The sequence below is a fragment of the Uranotaenia lowii genome, chromosome 2 (genome assembly GCF_029784155.1).
Source record: "Uranotaenia lowii strain MFRU-FL chromosome 2, ASM2978415v1, whole genome shotgun sequence".
Lineage (NCBI taxonomy): Eukaryota > Metazoa > Arthropoda > Insecta > Diptera > Culicidae > Uranotaenia > Uranotaenia lowii.
Genome location: NC_073692.1, coordinates 208,152,126 through 208,174,280, shown reverse-complemented (window position 1 = coordinate 208,174,280; position 22,155 = coordinate 208,152,126). Strand labels below are relative to the sequence as shown.

The 22,155-nt window shown below is 41.1% G+C and overlaps 1 protein-coding gene across 1 annotated transcript in view; it reads left to right on the top strand.

Moving 5' to 3' along the window:
- Nucleotides 1-22,155, top strand: part of LOC129749983 (brefeldin A-inhibited guanine nucleotide-exchange protein 1) — a 37,737-nt gene that overhangs the window by 14,089 nt on the left and 1,493 nt on the right. The window contains exon 3 of the mRNA XM_055745160.1: nt 17,162-22,092. Coding sequence (XP_055601135.1) covers nt 17,162-22,092 — 4,931 coding nt within the window. The remainder of the gene's footprint in view (nt 1-17,161; nt 22,093-22,155) is intronic.

Here is a 22,155-nt window from a genome sequence, read left to right as displayed (position 1 = left end):
CGAGGTGGTTAGACCAAGTGGAGCGTGATCTGGCGAACGTGGGGTGCCCGAGGAATTGGAGAACGGTTGCCATGGACCGAGTGAATTATAGGAATTATGTTCGTCAAGTTATGTCGTGAGACGGAATACTATGTAAATAATAAATAAAAATAAATAAACGTCAAGTTGATATTGACCAAATTTATAAGGCGGGGTAAGTGATGACACCAGCTGCAGTCAATTTACGTGACAACTTATTTCGCTTTGCGTCTATCAAGCTCATCTCTTCAGCATTTGTAAACGACATGTTCTGCATCACATGGAACGTAATTTTATCAAAATTGCTCCACTGCTGATTTTTTTAAAGATCAACTATACGAAAAACCGTCCCCACTTACCCCGGTGTACCTTATGTTGAATTTGGCTGCGCATAGTAAATTCTACTGCGTTTCAGTAAAATTGTCAATAACAGGAGATGCGTTGTTTTACTTCGTTCGTAGTAAAATTGATATGTTTCATAGTATGTGTTATGATTGAGATGAGTATGCATTATGCCATTATTTGACTACAACATATACAGTTGCGTTCAAAAAAGTATGAAATCGCGTGAAGCTGCGCACCCACTTCCAACTTTTAAAAGTTGCCATTTCTCTCTCGGTTTATATTTTTTCATGAAAATTTCACACAATCTAGTTCAACTATCCAACTAACACTCCACAAAATTTGAAGTCTTTACAATGAAGGGAAACAAAGTTACAGCTATTTCTTATTTGGTGCGAAGATGTAAAATGTTTGATCTAATATCAGGCCAAGTTTCGTCAAAATCGATGAACGTGATCAAAAATGGTGCCGGGTTGAAGATGAGGTTCATTTTCGCCCAACAGACGATTTCATTCTTTTTTGGACGGATCTTTGTATCGAAAACATCGTAATCTATGTATTCTTGGTTTTTTCTTTCACAATACCAACATTTATTACAAAGAATGTTGTTGACTATGCCCTCCCGAGGTTCTGAAAAGGTTTTTTAAAATTATAAATCTGGCTACCAAGATACTGGAAGCACTCCACTTTCTCAACCTGTTGTCCAGCTACCACGAAATTGGAACGATTTTCTGTGTTGATTCCCATTGACTTGATCTTTCCGACATTGATTTTGAGACCTGCTGCCTTGGAGCTTTCGGTGAGGTCGTCGAGTTTTCTCTGCATATATTGTTGTCTTTGGGCGAGCAAAACAATATCGTCTGCCAGGTCAAGGTCGTTCAGCTGCTCCATTGTCGAGGGATTCCACGGCAATCCTCGGTTTGGTCTACAGTCAATCGATCCAGTCAAGATTTGATCCACTACGATGGGAAAAAGCAGTGGTGATAAAATACATCCTTGTCTCACTCCAGCAGTTACCGGGATAGGTTCGGACAAGACACCGTCGTGCAAGACTTTGCACGAAAATGCCTCGTACTGTGCTTCGATGAGATGGACTAGTTTCTCTGGGACCCCTCGTCGTTTTAGAGCAGCACAGATGTTTGATCGTGGTTCAGTCTGTCGAATTCTTTTTCGAAATTAACGAACACCAGCAGAAGAAATTCCTGGAACTCGCTGATTTGTTCCAGTTAGATTCGTAGCGTTGTGATGTGGTCCACACATGATCGTCCGGATCGGAATCCAGCTTGTTGCCGTCGGAGTGTAGGGTCGATTTTCTTCTGGATCCTTTCCAGGAACACTTTGCAGAATACTTTAACAATTGTACAGATCAAAGTTATGCCTCGCCAATTACCGCACTCGGTCAGGATTCCCTTCTTCGGGACATTTACAAGGATACATCCTGCATCCAGTCCAGAAAAGACGGTGCAACATTTGTGCTAACAAGGCAGGGTCGGCTTTGAGCATTTCAGCAGGAATGCAATCGATTCCAGGCGCTTTGTTGAACTTCATGACATATCATATAGTAATCGGATATCTCCAATGGCGGCGGCTCTTTCTCTCTCTTAGGCTAGGGAGTTTGTCCAGGCTCTCTTGTCTCGTCTACAAGCTCGTTTAACTGACTTTTCCAGCTCCGCATATCGTAAGCGGGCAGCTGCTTTGGCTGACTCGGTAGGTACATGCCTGCTCCATTCCGACTTTCGCCTTTCTCCGATCATCGAGCATCCTCCAAGTTTCATCCGACATCCATTCACTTCTTCTTCCGAAAGTACCATGGCTCGTCGTGATAAAGGCATTCTTGATTCTACACCACTGCTCTTCGACTCTTCGACATCCGAATTTCTCCTCGCGCCGTTGGACACGCCCAACTTTCAATCGTATCTCGCCAAGGACGAGTTGATGGTCAGATGCAATGTCCGCGCTTTATTTGTTGCGGACATCAAGAAAGCTCCTTCTCCATTTTCGGCTGATGCAGATGTGGTCAATTTGATTTTCTGTTCGGCCATATCTGGATACCCAAGTGACCTTATGTGATGGTCGATGGGGGAAGAGCGATCCACCGATCACCATGTTGTTGTTGCCACAAAATTCTACAAACAGCTCTCCGTTTTCGCTCATCTGTCCTAGACCATGGCGCCCCATGATGCGCTCAAAGGCCTGATTATCGGAGCCAATCTTTGCGTTGAAGTCGCTCAAATGGATTTGAATGTCACCCCTTCGGAATTCTCTCAACCACGTTGTTCAATTGACTGTAAAACTCCTGCAAATCGGCACGTCAGTTGGCGCATAATACTGGACCATTGTAAGATTAAAACCCGTGTTCTCAATTTGGCTACGATTATTCTTTCGTTTATCGGTTCCTATCTTATGAGGGCCGCATGGGCCTGCGGGCATAACAGGAAACCAACTCCTCGTTCCCGAGTAGCGTGTTCTCCTCGTATGCCAGAGTAAAGCAGTACTTGCCCGGACTGTGTCTTGTGTTTTCCAGTGTTAGACCAACGGACTTCGCTCAGTCCCAGAATTTCTAGCTTGAGACGATTAGCTTCTCTGGGAAGTTGAGCCAGCTGGCCTTGTTGGGCCAGAGTTGAAATGTTCGAAGTTCCAATTCGTGTCTGTGTTTATCATGTTAAAAGTCGTCGCCAAAGCTCCAGGTGGGTAATTTCTTTCGAATTCCGTAACAATTTATCTGCCATCTTGGACTTAGCTGGAGGGAGCCGCATTTCATAAAATCAGCCGCCCGGAAATTCAAGATACCTTAATGATGCCCTGTGTTGCAATCGGCAAATACTCAGCACCGTATACCTTATGCTATCATTCTGCTGTTAATGCCTCAGTTGAATTTCACGTTGCTATTTCAGAAAAAGTATAAATACATACACTGTATCAAAAAATTGTCCGTACAGCACGTACCTTGAAATCCAAACAATCAAAAAGTGTACTTTTTCAGTCAATAAAAATTCTACAATTACATCATTCGCTGCAGAAACTAGTCCTTTTTGTAGATCAGTATTAAAAATGTTTATGAATTAAACCTTAAAAAAATCTAATTCATTTTGTATAGAAAGTCCCAAAAACGATGTCAAAAAATTGTCCGTACACTGAGGCCTTTGTCAAATATTAGTCAAGAAAACAGTTATGTGTCAGTCTGTCAAACGCAGAAACGTGAGTTGAATCTCAGCAAAGACAATTTCCAGTGTTCTAAGCGATAAATACGGTAAAATGAACTTTATTTAGCATAAATCAGTAGAATTCAACAATTTGCGGATTAAATTAACAGGAATATGTCTGCTCCTCACAAAACTGTCGGTTGCATTTTTTCGGATACAATTCAGTATTTGGATTACGCCATACTCTTACATGTCCGTCAGACCCAAAAGTATTAAATTTGCTTTCGTCAGTGAATATGACGTTCTGCCAGAACTCTTCCGGTTCCAGGACATACTTTTGAGCGTATTCCAGCCGCTTTTTCTTATTTTTAGCAGATATAAACTGCTTCTTAAGGGCAATACTAGGGTAAGTGTTCCTAATGTGGCATATGTACCTAATGTTAACATACTGTTCGATTTTGCCTGTTTTTGACGTTATTTTTCACTTATCACAATTATCAAAAAAATGATAATGTGAAGGATCATGTGAACTTTCATTTTACAAACAAATTAGCTTTCTAATTCACAAGATTTTTCGTAAAATCCGGATTGTTTCCAAGTATGTCCAAATTGAATGGAATTGTTAGCAAATTTCTTTAAAAAACACCTGTTTAGAAATAGAAGATTAAAGCAGAATTTGTCAACCGATTTTTTTTGAATTTTTTTGTCGGATTGTTTTTTATCATGATTTAAGTAATAAGTATGTTAGGACGATGTTTTGTTCGTGTAAAAACTAAAAAAAGCATATGTCCACAATTAGGAACACTATTTTCAATGTGTTCCTAATTATGGGCATATTCAAAGTTTTCCAAACTATATCAAAGTCATAGAATGTATTTGAAAAAAATTTGATTGAAAGAATTGTGTTTTAACATAATTTTCAACGATCTGTTAAAATAAACTGTTTTGAGCTAATAAAACATGATTTTTTTTTACTTCAGTATATCTCAAGGCTTAAAATGTTGAACAAATATTTTCGCCAGGTTGTAAGGAACGCACCTTTCGCGACAGAGAAGGAAACCTTCAAGTTACAGAAAGCTTCTTAACGAGAATAGATTCGAAAGGAAAAATTAAAAAAAAAACTCTATAAAATACGTTGAATACCGTCTTTCGGGGCATCATGCAACACTTTTCAACTTCAATTGCTTCTTAAACCCTAATGTCCACTGATAATCCTACCGTTTGTACATCAAAAGTTTTAAGGTTAATGGGACATCAAATTAACGTAGTCAGAAAAATAATTGGTTTCACCAGTTATTTTTAAATTTACATAACATGCGATTTTCACCCTACTAAGAAAAAGGGGTATCTAAGTTGCATAAACCTGTGTTCTTAATGAAAAATCAAACAAAAAATTTTGAAAAGTTTTTGACATATTTGTGATGTCGTTACGCATAAAGCACGATCTGCAGTTATTTAAGATTTTGTTAGAATTAAAGTTTATATTTTTTCTTTTAAAAGAAAGCAGAAGGGTGCTGATGCATTTGGGGAAAAATAATACTACAAAAATTTTGCATCATACTCTAGCATATGGAAACAAGATTTAAACTGTGAATCATTGATTTGCATGTCGATGCATTTTAGCCCAGACTGGTAACGGAATTTAAAAAATATTTATTTTTAAAAAAATAAATGATTGTTCGAAAAATATTCATACACCAACAGTGTTGATGTAGGATAATAAGTTCCATATAAAGTTTGTAGGTAATATCACTAAGTCAATCCGTCTCATTGTGTAAAGTTTTTTACGGCATCAAAAATGTAAAAATTTCGATGTTTCGAAATTTCTATGAGAATTAAAAACTTCATAAAACTCTCTCACGATGTGAGAAACTATGGCATCATCGTTTTTTATCATTAAATGATAATTTTAAACAATTATATTAAAATAAAAGCTAAATAAGTGTTGTGGTACCCAAATGTTGCATCTAACAATGCTGTTGCATGTAGCTCTGTTTAACTGAATTTATTTGTATACATTACAATGAATTTTCTACTTTTTGAAATATAATAAATGTATCCATTGGAAAAGGTAAAGTTTGAATTTAAATGAGCTCAATATTCACTATTTTCTTCAAAACTAGCGTAGAGGAATATTGTGTAGGATTTAAATAGTTCTTATTTCCCTATTCATATTCCAAAAACGTTGTTATATTTATAAAAAGGTGAGTTTTAAGATTTTTCTTTTTAAAGTATTAAAAAAACAGACCCATATGCAAAATCAGGAACAAAAAGTGTAATATTTGGGTACGCAGATACATTTTTCCTCATATGTTAACATTAGGAACACCCATATGTTAACATAAGGAACAATTAGTGCCATATTAGGAACATCGACACACTTTATAAAACATGATATTTTTCGTAAATTAAGACTTGAAATGATTATTTCAAACCAAAACAGAGTTCAGAAAAAAATTTGGAATTTAGTTACCAAAAAATTGTATATCTAAGTATTAAAGATTCGGCGCAATAATATCAAATCTAAAAACCTCTGACAAAATATAGCGAAATTAGGCTCATTTACCCTACCTCGGCAATTTTCTCATGAAGTAAGTTCCGTACTGTTTGAGGATTAACCTGTATGTTTTCAAAAATCTTCAGGCTGTCAGCTAGTTTCGGGGTCCTGATTTTAGGATTCTGACGATTTCCCTAACAATGATGCGATGGTGACGATCCATGAGCTTCAGTTTGCGGCCTCTTCCTGGAGTAGTCTCCAGGGAGTTAGTCTTCTAAAAAATCTGAAGGACATACTGAACCGACGATCGTGGCCGTTTTACCATACCTGCAATTTCGGACAAGCTTTTATCGGGTCAGCAATCAGTTTCCGGATGTCAACGGTTATTTTTTTTGTGAGGAGCAGACATTTTCTTGTTAATTTTTGTGGATTTAATTAACAGGAAAATGTCTGCTTCTCACAAAAAAGTTTAAGAGGTTATATATGAGACACGACCGTAATGTTGACGTAGAATTACGACAGCCTATCTTGTGCCAATGTATTTTCCGTAATAAATTTAAATTTTTTTGAGTAAAGTTGATCAATTTCAAACAAGTGGTTGGCCGTAAAAAACATTATTCAGCACTACTCAGTTGCATAACTAAAGGCGAAATAAATATAAGCATGTACAATAATGTACATATAAGTGGTGTCAAGACCCATGGCTTAGAAATTGAAGTTTTGTTACTAAGCAAATTATATGCAAGCTCAGTATCAAACGCCTGCGAGAAAGCTTCTAATAATAGTGCTGGCATTTAATAAATCAAGTGTTCTTAAATAAGGAATTATGAATCTGTTTTTTTCTTTTATTCAACGTTTGGATTAAAAAAAAAACGCTGCATAAAAAGACAAAAATTGAAGCAATACTTTTTTATACAACACAGTTTTTCATCAAATTTCAATAAAAAATCTGCTAAATCAACAACTGATCCCTTTCATCCATACGCTTAACTCTTAGCAAAAGATGACGTACCTAAAATGTGCGTTAATATATATCAAGTATGTACATTTGTTGTCTTATATGCAATTCTCGTTTGGTCAATGATTTAGAGTCACTACAATGGTCGTGCTAAAAACGACGTTTTTTAAACATTGATACCATAAGTCAAACTTGTGACAGCAAAGTGTTTTTTTTATTTTACACATAATAACTATGATCAATATGTTTTGATAGGCACAGAAGAACGCAAAATGCTCTCTTGCATGCAAACTATCCGTAGCAAAGAAACGCATAGTATTAAACGCCTATGAATAGGCAACGATTTCTTCAACATTAAATCAAACGCTTGCAAGCTAACTAGTACCTATCAGTGCCGAAATTTTGAGCTTTCTCACCGCTGCCTTTGATAGAAACGCTTGACTCAGTGCAAAAGTAGAGAAAAATCTCCCTGAAAGTTCTGCCTCATGCGTCTCTTCTAAATCAGTATCAATTCGGTATCGATTTTTGTAAAGGGCGATAGTGCCAATATCGCTGTTCGAGAAAATTATTTTTAAAATTTTACAGCTCCATAAGTTTCCAAGGAAAATATTACTTATGAACTCAGCTGATTACTCGATTTATTTACAATTGACTCATAAGCTCTTTTGAAAAATTGATACCCAAATTTATCATTCCCTCTAAGTCAATTCTTTTTCCGTCCAGCAATCACTAGCGTAAAACGACGTTTGAAGGTGGGATTATTGATAATTCTTGATATTAGATTATTATAAACTCAACAAACGGGTGGTAGGTAGCGTGGGTGGTAGGTAGCGTGGGTGGTAGGTGGTGTGTGGCGTTGATGGTAGGTGGTGTGGGTGGTGAGTGGCGTGGGTGGAAGGTAGAGGTGGTGTGTGGCGAGGATGGTGGATGGCAGGTGGTGGAGGTGGTGTGGCTTGGGTGGTAGATGGTGCGGGTGGTGTGGGTAGGTGGCGTGGGTGGTAGGTGACAAGGATGGTGTGTGGCGTGGGTGGAAGGTGACAAGGATGGTGTGTGGCGTGGGTGGTAGGTGGCATGGATGGAAGGTAGAGGTGGTGTGTGGCGAGGATGGTGGATGGCAGGTGGTGTGGGTGATGAATGGCTTGGGTGGTAGGTGGCTTGAGTGGTAGGTGGCGTGTGGCGTGGGTGGTAGGTGGTGTGTGGCGTAGGTGGCGTGGGTGGTAGGTGACAAGGTAGGTGCTGGTTATGCATGGTCTCCGCTCTTTTCGTACTGTGGCAACTTTCCACTGTTTGAACAGCAAAACGATATCTGCATAGGATTACCGCTGGCGGGGTCCGTATGCAGATCGAATTGCACTGCTCAACGGGCAAACTGAGAATGAAACCGGTCGACCGGAGACCCCTTACTTTTATATCTTTCGAAGGAAGGGAAAAATAAAACATACCAAGGGGCGTGGCGTCCGTGTTTTTTGTCATTTTCGACCAGCCAATCAACGATGAGCAGGCTTGAAATGTCTTTTAAGAAAGATGTTCTTGAGTTGGAAAGTTTTCGTGACGCGAGATCCGATCGCAACTTTCAATTTGCCCCCCTATAGTGTTGCCGTAAGACGTAATTCTACGTCAAAAATACCATTTGACATCCGGAAACACGAAAATCTACTGATTTATGCTAGATATTCCGGTAATTTTTGGATGATGAAGAGACGTATTACAGTTTTTGCAGCAGTTTTCAATCGGCTCAACTGAAATTTTATTATAAATTTTTAACAACTTGAAAAGTTTCGAGTTTTTGTTTATACTCACAAATATTTAGTAATTCTTCAAATTTCTCCTTCAAAACTAGCTTTCGTGTTCCTTATTAAATACGTCGACCGTTCGTGAAAGGCTGTCTAAAGTTCGACCTAATATATAATCAAATGGTAAGTATGTTTAATTTAACTTTTCGTTTCAGGTTTCCCTAACAGTACTCACGATTCCGTTTTCTTTTACAGGTCCCGACTATGAACAGCGTAAACAAACCAGAATCAACTAGCGATCTCGTGCGAACAAATTGTTATTGAGAATCACTCTTTTAGATTATCCTATGGGATGATAATACGGCTTACAGTCTACGTAGGAGAGTGAATAATAACTTCTGATTACAATGTGATTTCTTTGTATAAAATATATCAGTGACTCACGTTTCCGATTATAAAGAACTAGTTTAGACCAACGTGTGTCGAGTCAATGCGGATTACACGCAATCGCTTTTCTTCGCAACACCTGTATCATAACATACAATAGAATTAGTGAAGAATTTATACGATTTCTAAGTTTCACAAACCGTCAAACCAATCTACTCTAAACCTGCTCACTTTAACAGCGATATAACTACGGTAAACGTGGGTAAACTTCTAAGGTCGTAACTTTATTTGCCTAATTTCTTCGATTAAAGGTCGAGGAACTTCACACACATGTGGGTTTTGTTCTGTGGTTCTGATAACCTCTTCTTCTTATCTTTTGCTTGCCAGAGTTCCTTTCCCATCAGGGCAGCGGTTCGGCGTCTGACGTTTGAAGACTGTGGGCCACATCAACACCCCCAACCCGTAACTCCGGTGAACCCTCGGTGTCATCGGTTTTACTTCCTTCGCCTAGCTCTAGAACGGCTAAGTTCACCACACTGCGTCGGTTGATTCCACTCGCCGTTCGGATCATGGCCTGTCGAACTGTCCCGTCCGGTCCTTCAAGTACCTCGTCCACGATACCGCGAACCCACTGCTTTCGATCCTTGCCATTTACGATAAACACCAGGTCATTTTTCTTAATATTTCGAATTTCCTGGAACCACTTTGTACGTCGATTTATCGTAGGAAGATATTCTTTTATCCACCGCTGCCACATTTTATCAGCTAAGTATTGAGACCTCTGGAAGATACTTTTTAAGGCATCCGCCAGCTCAGTTTCCGATTTTGGTTGGAAATCCTCTTTTGTCACTGTTTTCAAGAAATGATTCGGTGTTAGCGCTTCATCGTGAGAATCGTCTTGAGATTTGTAAGTAAGCGGACGCAGGTTTATCATCTCTTGTACTTCTGATAGTGTAGTCCATAAAATTTCATCCGTTAGTTTTCTTCCATCATCCAAGGCTTTCATTGACTCTTTCACCGATCTAACCATTCTTTCCCAGATACCACCCATGTGAGGGGTTCCGGGAGGATTAAAGTGCCATTTGGTTTGAGACGATACAAAGGCTTCCGCGCAACTATAGTTTATCGACTTACAAATTTCATTCCAAGCACCGGTAAAGTTGGTGCCATTGTCCGAAAAGAATTCTCTGGGAGTACCTTGTTTGCAAATGAATCTGCGTATGGCCATGAGGCATGACTGCGTCGACAGGCTGTAAACTAATTCTAAATGGATAGCCCTGATTGACAGGCACGTGAAGACTGCTACCCATCTTTTCTCCGTGCGACGTCCTACAGTTACTTCTAGGGGGCCTAGATAGTCTACGCCTACAGCTTTGAAGGGTCCAAGTTGAGGCGTCACGCGTTGTATTGGTAGAGGAGACATCAACGGTGCTTGTGGAACACAACGATGAACTTTGCACCACACGCAATCTTTAGCTACAAGGCGAATTGCATGGCGCAGTCCGGAAATACAAAACCTTTGGATGACTTCATTGAAGATAGTCTCACGGTTAGCGTGGCCGAAACGTTGATGATACTGTTGTAGAAGTCTTATGGTAACGATGTGATCTCTAGGTAAAATTATGGGGTATCGTTTGTCAAAGGGTAGATATTCTGCCCTTTCCGTGCGGCCCTTCACACGTAGGATTCCTTCTCCGTCAAGCATAGGAGATAGCTTAAATAATTTACTTGATTTTTGTAAACGATAATCTGAACTGTTTTTCTTACCTTTGGCAACTTGTTGCAAAATATGTAATTCATCATGGAAACTATCACCTTGAGCTTGTTTCCATAAAATAATCTCAGCTTGGTTTAGTTCATCACTTTCAAGCGGACATAGTACGCAGTTAACACTTTTCAGCAACAGTTTCGCTTGTTGCCCTTCTACTTTAGAACAGCGTAATGGTTTGCCTTCTACGTTACGCTTCAAGTTGCACATGAAACGGTAAACTGTGGCTGTGACTCGTAAGACCCGATTCCACGTAGAATATTTTTCAACATTAATTAATGAGTTCGACGAAACCTGTTCATGGTGTAAAATAAAACATGGTTTGATCTCTTCTACAACGTTGATCGGATGTTTGATTTGCTCGGGCCAGTGGTTCTCAGGTTCGTACAGAAAGGCAGGCCCTCGGAACCATGGACCGTCGGAGACTAGTGGAGTAGTTTGGCTCCACTTGGTGAGTACATCTGCAATGTTCTGCTTGCTCGGGACCCATCGCCAGTCCGCTACGTTTGTCAATTCTTGTATTTCGGCAATTCTAAACGATACGAATTGTTGGTAATTTCGTGCTTCAGATGATATCCAGCTAAGAACTGTCCGGGAGTCAGTCCACAAAAAAAGTCGTTCAGCTTTCAAACTGTGGTTTTTATGGACGATTTTCATGATCTTGGCACCGCGAACTGCTGCCATCAGTTCTAGGCGGGGAACGGATATGCGTTTCAAAGGTGCTACCTTTGCGCTTGACATGACCAAAGATACCTTTATGCCACCTGCCCATTTCACCCGGAAATAAACAGCGCATCCGTAAGCATGTTCGCTGGCGTCAGTAAACACATGTATTTCTAGGGAGAGGATTTCATTAGAACGTAGATTTCCAAGATAACACCGATCAATGCGTAGTTTCTCAACTTGAGAAAGAACGCTGGTCCACCTCTGCCATTTTAAGAATGAATCATCGTCTATTAGCTCATCCCACTCACACCCACTCCTCCAAAGGTCCTGAATAAGAATCCTTCCATGTACGGTGAAAGGGGAGAGAAGACCCAGGGGATCAAAAAACCCCATCACGCAGCTCAATACTATGCGTTTCGTGGGGCGCGAATTACCGATTAAATAACATTGGACATTTTCACGGTGTGCAGTTGAAAAAGAAAAAACGTCGTCGTGTGGATTCCACACGATGCCCAAGACACGTTCATGTTCTGTTTCCTTGTTCCGGTTGAAATGGATATTGTGGTCAGTTTCAGGTTCGCCGATTCCTTCTAGTACCATTTTTGAATTGGACACCCAGTTCCGAATATCGAATCCACCCTTGCTGTGGATATATCTCACTTCGGTCGCTAGCTGGATTGCTTGTTCCGGGGTGTCGGTGCTGTGATAATAATCATCGACGTAATGATTATTGATTATTGCATTTGCCGCTTCTGGGTACTTCGATGCAAACTCGTTAGCATTTTGATTTTTCACGAATTGCGCCGAACATGGAGAACATGCCGCGCCGAAGGTCGCCACATCCATAACGTAGATCGTAGGCTGCATGGAAGGGTCCCTCCGGAACAAAAATCGTTGTGCTTGTCGATCCTCAGCTATAATCCGAATCTGGTGATACATCTCCCGTATGTCCGCACCGAAAGCAATCGGTCGTTCGCGGAATCGACTAATCACCATGGGCAGAGACACCATCATATCGGGACCTTTTAGCAATTGGGAGTTTAAAGAAACACCATTTACTGACGCGGCAGCGTCCCACACTAATCGTATTTTTCCCGGCTTTTTCGGGTTCAGAACTACGTTCAACGGTAAGTACCAAGCTTTATGGACATCTGTTTCTGTAAGTTCATCGGAGGTTGCTACGTGCGCATAACCTTTCTGTAAATAATCTCCTATTTGCGTGCAAATATTGTCGTATAACTCAGGAGTTTTTGCTAGTCGCTTTTCTAATTGTTGCATACGACCGAAAGCCATCGCATAACTTTTTGGAAACCATACATCATCTTTATTCCAAATCAAACCTGTTTCAAATCGATCCCCGATGCGTGTGGTCGTTCTTTCGAGTATTTCGAGGGCTCTTTGATTTTCCTTGGACTCATTTGCTACTGATACTGTGGATTCTTCTACGGTGTATTGAAACTTTATCAAGTCATGGATTTCCTGGTTAGTTGGTTCAGCGTGTATTCCTACGTATTCAATGGATCCATTTGCTCGGGTATTTTTAATTGGGCCATATATCGACCAACCTAATTTAGATCGTACTCCAATCGGATCACCGATATCTCCTAATTTCGTCTCCAGCGGCGCAATGACATCTATATTGTTGAGACCAATTAAAATGCCAGGACGTGCTTCTCCATAAGATTCTACTGGTATTTCTTTCAGATAGGGATACTGTTCTTTGAGTTCGTCGATGTTCAACTTTTGCAACGGCAAATGAAGACGTGACACTGTTTGTACGCCTCGCAGTAACCACAGCTCACCACCACTTCTTGAGGCAATCTGAATATCGGCTCGCATGGAGTTTTTTTCGATTCGCGAAACGTTCGCCGTCCATTTGATAGTCAAATCATCTTTTCTTCCTACTAGAGCAAGTTTCCTGGCGAGTGACTCCTCAATAAGGGTAGCAGAAGCACCTTCGTCAAGGAAAGCTAGGGTACTCACCACTGACTTACCGAAATGTAGGCGTACCGGAACCACACGGTACATGATACCGGACGATGTTGGAAAGTGTGTGTTCATGGCAGCTTCTGTCTGGAGAGTCGGGTGGAGCAGGGGATGGTGGCGTTCGCGACAATCGCCGATGTTGCAACGTATGCGGTGGAATCTACAGGGGAGTCTGCCATGCTCATTAAGGCATATGTGACAGAGTTTCCATTTTCCAGCAAGTTCAAAACGTTGTTCTTCTGACATGTGTTTGAATTCATCACAGAAGCGCAGGCGGTGGTCGGTGCGGCCGCAAACTTTGCAAGATTTTGTAGCATTGGAAGTTTCCCGATTTTCGGTACTGTGACTGAATACTAGAGCCTTTTCTTTGGTTTTCACCTTCTGAGAATCTGACGCAATACTCACGTCTACATTGGTTTCGCAAATCTCTGAAACTATCTTAGAGAGAAATTTAGCGAACGTACGAAGAGTAACTAGGGATTTCCGTTTCTTGTAACGTACCCACTCGCGTTTGTTGACAGATGGCAGTTTGTCGATGAGTTCTTGTAGTAACGTTGGATTGTTTAGGTGAGTGAAAAGTTCCGCAGCTTCCAGGTGATCGCAAAGCAATTCTACCGCATTTCCAAAGGGTATGTATGTTGCTAGTCTTTCAGCTTTGGGCGACTCTAGTCTACGAACTTTCTCTACATAATGTTGAAGCAGTATCTCAGGACGACCGTACATCTGACGTAGTTTCTTCAGTACTTTTGGAACACATTTCGGGAATAATAATAAACCCCGAACACTTTCTAGAGCAGACCCCTGCAGGCTCTCCTGCAAGCGAACCAGGTTTTCTACGTCGTTGTAGCCGCATGCCTCAGTTGACGACATGTAGCTACTAATAAAAAGTGGCCACTCCTCTGGCTTTCCGGAAAACGATGGTAATTTGCGATTGATGCCATTTCTCGCAGTCAACTGTGCCCTTGAAGGGCCGGCACGACGAGCCCCCAACCCGTGTGAGGATGAGGCTCTCGAATTGCAGTTCGAAACTCTTGAAGATATTTGTTCCGCAGACTCCTCTTCGAAGTCCGATTCGGAACTAGAAGTCTCCGATTCAGTTGAATTCGTTTCTCTCCCATCAGAATCTATTTTCAAATTATCTTCATGTTTATTCCTTGTCTGTGGTTGCGGTTTTTGCTCAGATCGTCGAACTGGGGTTGATGTTTTCCTTGCATGGTTTAGCGGCACGTTGTGCTTGGATCCTATACTAAGCTCCGCTAGTTCTACGTCTACAGCATCCATTTGAGTTTGAAAGGTCTCTCGCATCTTTTTAATTCGTTCAACCTGCAACTTTTTTTCTCGCAATGCATTTTCCAGCATACTTTGCTCTAATTGCATTTTTCGATTTCGCAATTCCGCTTCGATTTTATATTCTCTGGCCATTAACTCAATTTCCATATCCTGGCGCTCCATCGCTAGCAATCTTTCGGCTTCCAACTTTTCTTTTTTGTTTAGTTGTTCGTCTTCCTGAGTTTTCAAGGTATCATCTTTGAGCTCCTCCAGGGGATTGCAACGTTGTTCCGAAGTGGTGCTGGATTTTTCAGAACCATCCGTTTTTTTTACAGCACCTTTTCGTCCGGCTTCTTGCTTTTTTAAATACTTGGAATACAGTTGTTGACAAGCCTCAGCAGAACAGAACCATTTCTTCTGCTTTTTTACTTCATCGGTCACTCCTACGCAGCGGTAATGAAACCATCCGGCGCAACCATTGCACCCGACCATTCCTTCGTCCTGCATTGATATCTGACCGCACTTTTCACAGGGCGTCGCGGTGAATTCCTGTCTTCCACTTGTGGCCATTTTGAAGGACTGTCCGTTGATCCGTTAAATATTTTTGAGAATATTCCGGTAATTTTTGGATGATGAAGAGACGTATTACAGTTTTTGCAGCAGTTTTCAATCGGCTCAACTGACAGTCCTTCAAAATGGCCACAAGTGGAAGACAGGAATTCACCGCGACGCCCTGTGAAAAGTGCGGTCAGATATCAATGCAGGACGAAGGAATGGTCGGGTATTTTATACAAAGAAATCACATTGTAATCAGAAGTTATTATTCACTCTCCTACGTAGACTGTAAGCCGTAAACAAACCAGAATCAACTAGCGATCTCGTGCGAACAAATTGTTATTGAGAATCACTCTTTTAGATTATCCTATGGGATGATAATACGGCTTACAGTCTACGTAGGAGAGTGAATAATAACTTCTGATTACAATGTGATTTCTTTGTATAAAATATATCAGTGACTCACGTTTCCGGTTATAAAGAACTAGTTTAGACCAACGTGTGTCGAGTCAATGCGGATTACACGCAATCGCTTTTCTTCGCAACACCTGTATCATAACATACAATAGAATTAGTGAAGAATTTATACGATTTCTAAGTTTCACAAACCGTCAAACCAATCTACTCTAAACCTGCTCACTTTAACAGCGATATAACTACGGTAAACGTGGGTAAACTTCTAAGGTCGTAACTTAATTTGCCTAATTTCTTCGATTAAAGGTCGAGGAACTTCACACACATGTGGGTTTTGTTCTGTGGTTCTGATAACCTCTTCTTCTTATCTTTTGCTTGCCAGAGTTCCTTTCCCATCAGGGCAGCGGTTCGGCGTCTGACGTTTGAAGACTGTGGGCCACATCAACACTAGATAAAGGTCATTACAGCGTATTTATCGCTCAGACCACTGGAAATTGTCTTTGCTGAGATTCAACTCACGTTTCTGCGTTTGACGGACTGATACATAACTGTTTACTTGACTAATATTTGACAAAGGCCTCAGTGTACGGACAATTTTTTGACGTCGTTTTTGGGACTTTCTATACTAAATGAATTGGATTATTTTTAAGATTTAATTCATAAACATTTTTAATACTGATCTACAAAAAGGGCTAGTTTCTGCAGCGAATGGTGTAATTGTAGTATTTTTATTGACTGAAAAAGTACACTTTTTGATTGTTTGGATTTCAAGGTACGTGCTGTACGGACAATTTTTTGATACAGTAGACCTCAATGATGGCTCACTTTGGTGTCGATACCTCTTTTGGTTGCAGTTTGCTATCACTTAGGCACCTGCTCGAGAGGCTTTTAAGTGTTAATACTGAGTGTAGCTCAGCAGATGTGTCTTGAAGTTTACATCATTGTAATGCGGCTAAAATACGTATATATTGTATGTCATTGTAAAGCCTAGTCCACACTAGGAGACGGTTCGTATCGAGACGGTCTCAGCGTCTCCCATTTTCTTCGGGAGACACTGAGACCGTCTCAGGTTTCCAACAACAACAACTGACAACAAAGTTCGTCTCATAACAAAAATCGCAGTTCATGTTGCCTAGTGTGGACCTGTGTGGACTAGCTTAACGCGGCTTAAATACTACAGAAGTTTAATTTTATGGTGGATTCCACGGCTGCTATCGCTATTAATAAATAACACATTTTCTCTCGAATTTTTGGTACGAGTTCATAAAACAAACCCCTTTCAAGATTTTTGGTAAACTCTAATGCTAAGATAAAGTTCGTTCAAATTTTACTCTTCAAGGAATCAACAATTTTTTTAAGTTTCTGGTTTATCAGAATTCAGTTATCCAAAAAAAACTAAACTATTCATTTTTTATACTTTTCCAGAGGACATCAAGGAAGAGCTGAAAGAAGCAGGTCAAAGTAGCGAGCAAAATGGGGAAATTCCAGTCCCTTCGGCGGCGCTGCCGTTGCCGAAAAACGATTCAGCCAATATCGTCAACGCGGAGAAATACTTTCTACCGTTCGAGCTTGCCTGTCAGAGCAAAACACCTCGAATCGTGGTCACCGCACTGGATTGTCTCCAGAAGCTGATTGCCTATGGACATTTAACGGGAAATATACCGGATTCTTCCAATCCGGGCAAATTTCTTATCGACCGGATTGTGACAACGATTTGCAACTGCTTTATGGGTCCGCAGACAGATGAAGGGGTCCAGTTGCAGATTATAAAGGCATTGTTGACGGTTGTAACCTCGCAGCACGTTGAAGTGCATGAGGGAACTGTGCTGCAGGGAGTGCGAACATGTTATGATATTTATCTATCCAGCAAAAATCTGATCAATCAAACAACTGCGCGCGCTACCTTGACACAAATGTTGAATGTGATTTTCACGCGCATGGAGAACCAAGCATATGAGGTGTCGAATGGAGGAGGATTATCCAGCGGCGCCGCGGCTGTGGCAATACAAGAAGAAGTTGTGACACCAGTCGCTGTGGAGGAAAAGCATCCGGATTATGATATGATTCGAGCGATTGTCGATGAAATTGTAGATAACGTTATTTCGACGGCTGCTGCTATGGTTGAAGGAAACGGTGGGAAGAGTGCCGAAAGCGTGGACGCGGAAACTGGCAGCATCGGAGGGGTATCGATTGGAGCTGGAACAGATAGCACATCAATTGCACGAGTTCCATCGCAGGAAAGCATGGAGGTCACCAGCGAAAATGACAGCGTTGTTACAGCCAAATTCACACATATTTTGCAAAAAGACGCTTTTTTGGTGTTCAGAGCGCTGTGTAAATTATCGATGAAGCCTTTACCCGAAGGACATCCCGATCCAAAGTCACATGAGCTGCGGTCAAAGATTCTTTCTTTGCATCTATTGCTGTCGATTTTGCAAAATGCTGGACCCGTTTTTCGGTCCAATGAAATGTTTATTATGGCTATCAAGCAGTACTTATGCGTGGCTCTGTCTAAAAATGGCGGAAGTTCCGTACCGGAGGTTTTTGAGCTATCGTTGTCGATTTTCGTGGCACTGTTGTCCAATTTTAAGATTCATTTAAAAAAGCAAATCGAAGTTTTCTTCAAAGAAATTTTTCTTAATATTTTGGAAGCAACCAGTTCTTCGTTTGAGCACAAGTGGATGGTGATACAAGCACTTACACGAATCTGTGCCGATGCCCAGAGTGTCGTGGATATCTACGTTAACTACGACTGTGATTTTTCAGCAGCAAATCTGTTTGAACGGTTGGTTAATGTCCTGTCTAAAATAGCTCAAGGAAGACAGGCGCTAGAGCTGGGCACATCAGTTAATCAAGAAAAATCAATGCGTATCCGAGGGTTGGAATGCTTGGTATCCATTTTGAAATGTATGGTTGAATGGAGCAAAGATTTGTACGTTAATCCGAATTCTCAAACGACGCTAGGAGATCCACCACCAACAACAGTAGGGGGAAGCCGAAGCATGGATGAGATACAAGAACCAATGAAATCTCACGGTGGATCGACAATAAGCATAAACTCGGTCGGAAGTACCAACACCTCTGGTGGAAACCGGGAGGTACTTGATTTACCAGAGGAACTAGAAGAACGAAAACAGCGAAAAGAGGTTATGGAAACCGGAATCGATATGTTCAATCGTAAGCCAAAGAAGGGCATCCAATTTCTACAGGAACGTGGCTTGCTTGGTACGAGTTCCGAAGATATCGCCAAATGGTTGCACGAGGACGAGCGATTGGATAAAACACAAGTTGGAGATTATTTAGGCGAAAACGAGGAACAAAGTAAAGCTGTCATGTGCGCCTATATCGATGCAATGAATTTTGCCGAATTGGATATCGTTGCAGCATTGCGATACTTTTTGGAAGGTTTTCGATTGCCAGGAGAAGCCCAGAAAATAGATCGTTTGATGGAAAAGTTTGCCAGCAGATATTGTGACTGCAACCCGAACAATACCCTTTTTGCATCGGCCGATACAGTATACGTTCTCGCTTTTTCGGTTATTATGCTAACTACGGATCTACATTCGCCGCAAGTTAAACATAAAATGACTAAAGAACAGTACATTAAAATGAACCGGGGTATCAGTGACAACAAAGATCTACCGGAAGAATACCTTTCACAGATTTATGATGAAATTGCTGGTCATGAGATCAAAATGAAAAATACTGTGGCCAGCAAACCGGGCAAGCAGATAATTGTAAACGAAAAGAAACGTAAACTTTTGTGGAATCTGGAAATGGAATCACTGTCCACGACAGCAAAAAATCTAATGGAATCAGTATCACATGTTAAGGCACCTTTCACATCTGCAAAACATTTGGAACATGTTCGACCGATGTTCAAAATGGCTTGGACATCATTTTTGGCCGCCTTCTCGGTAGGATTACAGGATTGTGATGATCCCGAAATTGCTAGCTTATGTTTGGATGGTATCCGGTGTGCTGTAAGAATTGCTTGCATTTTCCACATGACCTTGGAAAGAGATGCTTATGTTCAGGCTCTCGCTCGCTTTACATTACTTACAGCTAACTCCCCTATCAACGAAATGAAAGCTAAGAACATTGACACGATCAAAACGTTGATAATGGTGGCTCATACCGATGGAAATTATCTCGGCTCTAGTTGGTTGGATATTGTAAAATGCATTTCACATCTGGAATTAGCTCAGCTCATTGGAACAGGAGTGCGTCCCGAATTCTTATCTGGACCGGCTTCGCACCGAGACTCGCTTGATCCGTCCGTTAAAGAACATATTGGTGAAACTAGTTCGCAAAGTATCGTTGTAGCTGTTGATCGAATTTTCACCGGATCCATTCGATTGGACGGCGATGCCATTGTGGATTTTGTGAAAGCACTGTGCCAAGTTTCTCTGGATGAACTTACTCGACCACAGCCACGCATGTTTTCGCTTCAAAAAATTGTTGAGATCTCTTATTACAATATGGGACGTATTCGTTTGCAATGGTCCCGAATTTGGCAGATTCTGGGAGAACATTTCAATGCAGTTGGATGTAATAACAACGAAGAAATTGCTTTCTTTGCGCTGGACTCGCTGCGACAACTATCTATGAAGTTTATTGAGAAGGGAGAATTCACGAATTTCCGATTCCAAAAGGATTTCCTAAGGCCTTTTGAGCATATTATGAAGAAAAACAGTTCTCCAGCAATACGAGACATGGTAGTGCGTTGTGTAGCACAGATGGTCAATTCCCAAGCTCATAATGTGAAGTCGGGTTGGAAAAATATCTTCTCCGTTTTCCATTTGGCTGCTGGTGATCATGATGAGGCAATTGTGGAGTTAGCATTTTTGACAACTGGAAAAATTATTACCGACTTGTATCAGTCACAGTTTCCCATAATGATCGATTCATTCCAGGATGCTGTAAAGTGTTTGTCGGAATTTGCGTGTAATGCTAAATTTCCCGACACCAGTATGGAAGCGATTCGTTTGGTGAGAACTTGTGCTCTTTGTGTTAACGATGCTCCGAATCTTTTTGCTGAACACGCCGGAATGGAAAATGATGTGTCTGTCCCGGAGGAAGATCGAGTTTGGGTTCGAGGATGGTTCCCTATGCTGTTCTCATTATCATGTGTTGTCAATAGATGTAAGCTAGATGTTAGAACACGTGGTCTAACGGTGTTATTTGAAATTGTCAAAACTCATGGCGACGCCTATAAACCAAACTGGTGGCGTGATTTGTTCAACATTCTGTTTAGGATATTCGACAATATGAAGCTACCTGAGCACCACACGGAGAAAGCCGAATGGATGACTACGACTTGCAATCATGCACTCTACGCAATCATAGATGTATTTACGCAATACTTCGACATTCTCGGTCCAATGTTGCTGAAAGATCTGTACTGTCAACTCCATTGGTGCGTGCAGCAGAACAATGAACAGCTTGCTCGATCTGGCACCAACTGTTTGGAGAATTTAGTTATATCAAACGGTTTGAAATTTGACGAGGAAACTTGGGATAACACATGCCGATGTATGCTGGATATCTTTAATAGCACACTACCGAACGAATTATTATCCTGGAAACCTGATCCACTTCCACAAAGCTTTAACCACACCCCTCATTATCCCCCACATAACGGTGATTTACCACGTCATGGTATACTGAAACGATCATCTTCACAACACTCTGTTCACAATCAACTCGACATTCAAGATCCTGCGTTGAAAGCAACCGACCTGAATCACACCTCGGTTCTCTTCTCAAATCTTCTCATCAAATGCGTTGTCCAGCTTGAACTTATCCAAACAATCGACAACATAATCTTTTTCCCTGCCACCTCGCGTAAAGAAGATGCTGAAACATTAGCACAGGCGGCAGCCGAGCTCAGTCATAGCTCCACCAATTCCGTTGGATCCAATTCCCTTCTTAATCATTCTATTTCGACCGAAGAATGTCAACGAGAAGAGCAAGGAATGTACAGCTATCTGAATACCCCGCATCTACTTCAACTGATCGATTGCCTATTGCAAAGCCATCGTTTTGCGAAAAAATTCAACTCCAATCACGAACAGCGGAACGTGCTATGGAAAGCAGGTTTCAAGGGTTCCCTCAAACCAAATCTACTCAAACAAGAAACCCAATCTTTGGCTTGTGTGCTGCGGATTTTGTTCAAAATGTATAGCGATGAAAGTAGACGCCGCGATTGGCAAGACATAGAGAAGCGACTCATAGCCGTTTGCACTGAAGCGTTGGACTACTTCCTGTCTCTCCAGAGCGAGCCGCATCGCGACACCTGGACGTCGCTGCTCCTGCTGGTGATGACGCGATTGCTCAAAATGCCTGATTCAAGGGTGAGTTTTTTTTTGTCATTTTAGTATGATTCTCAAGCGTGTTTTAAAACTAACGTCACACGC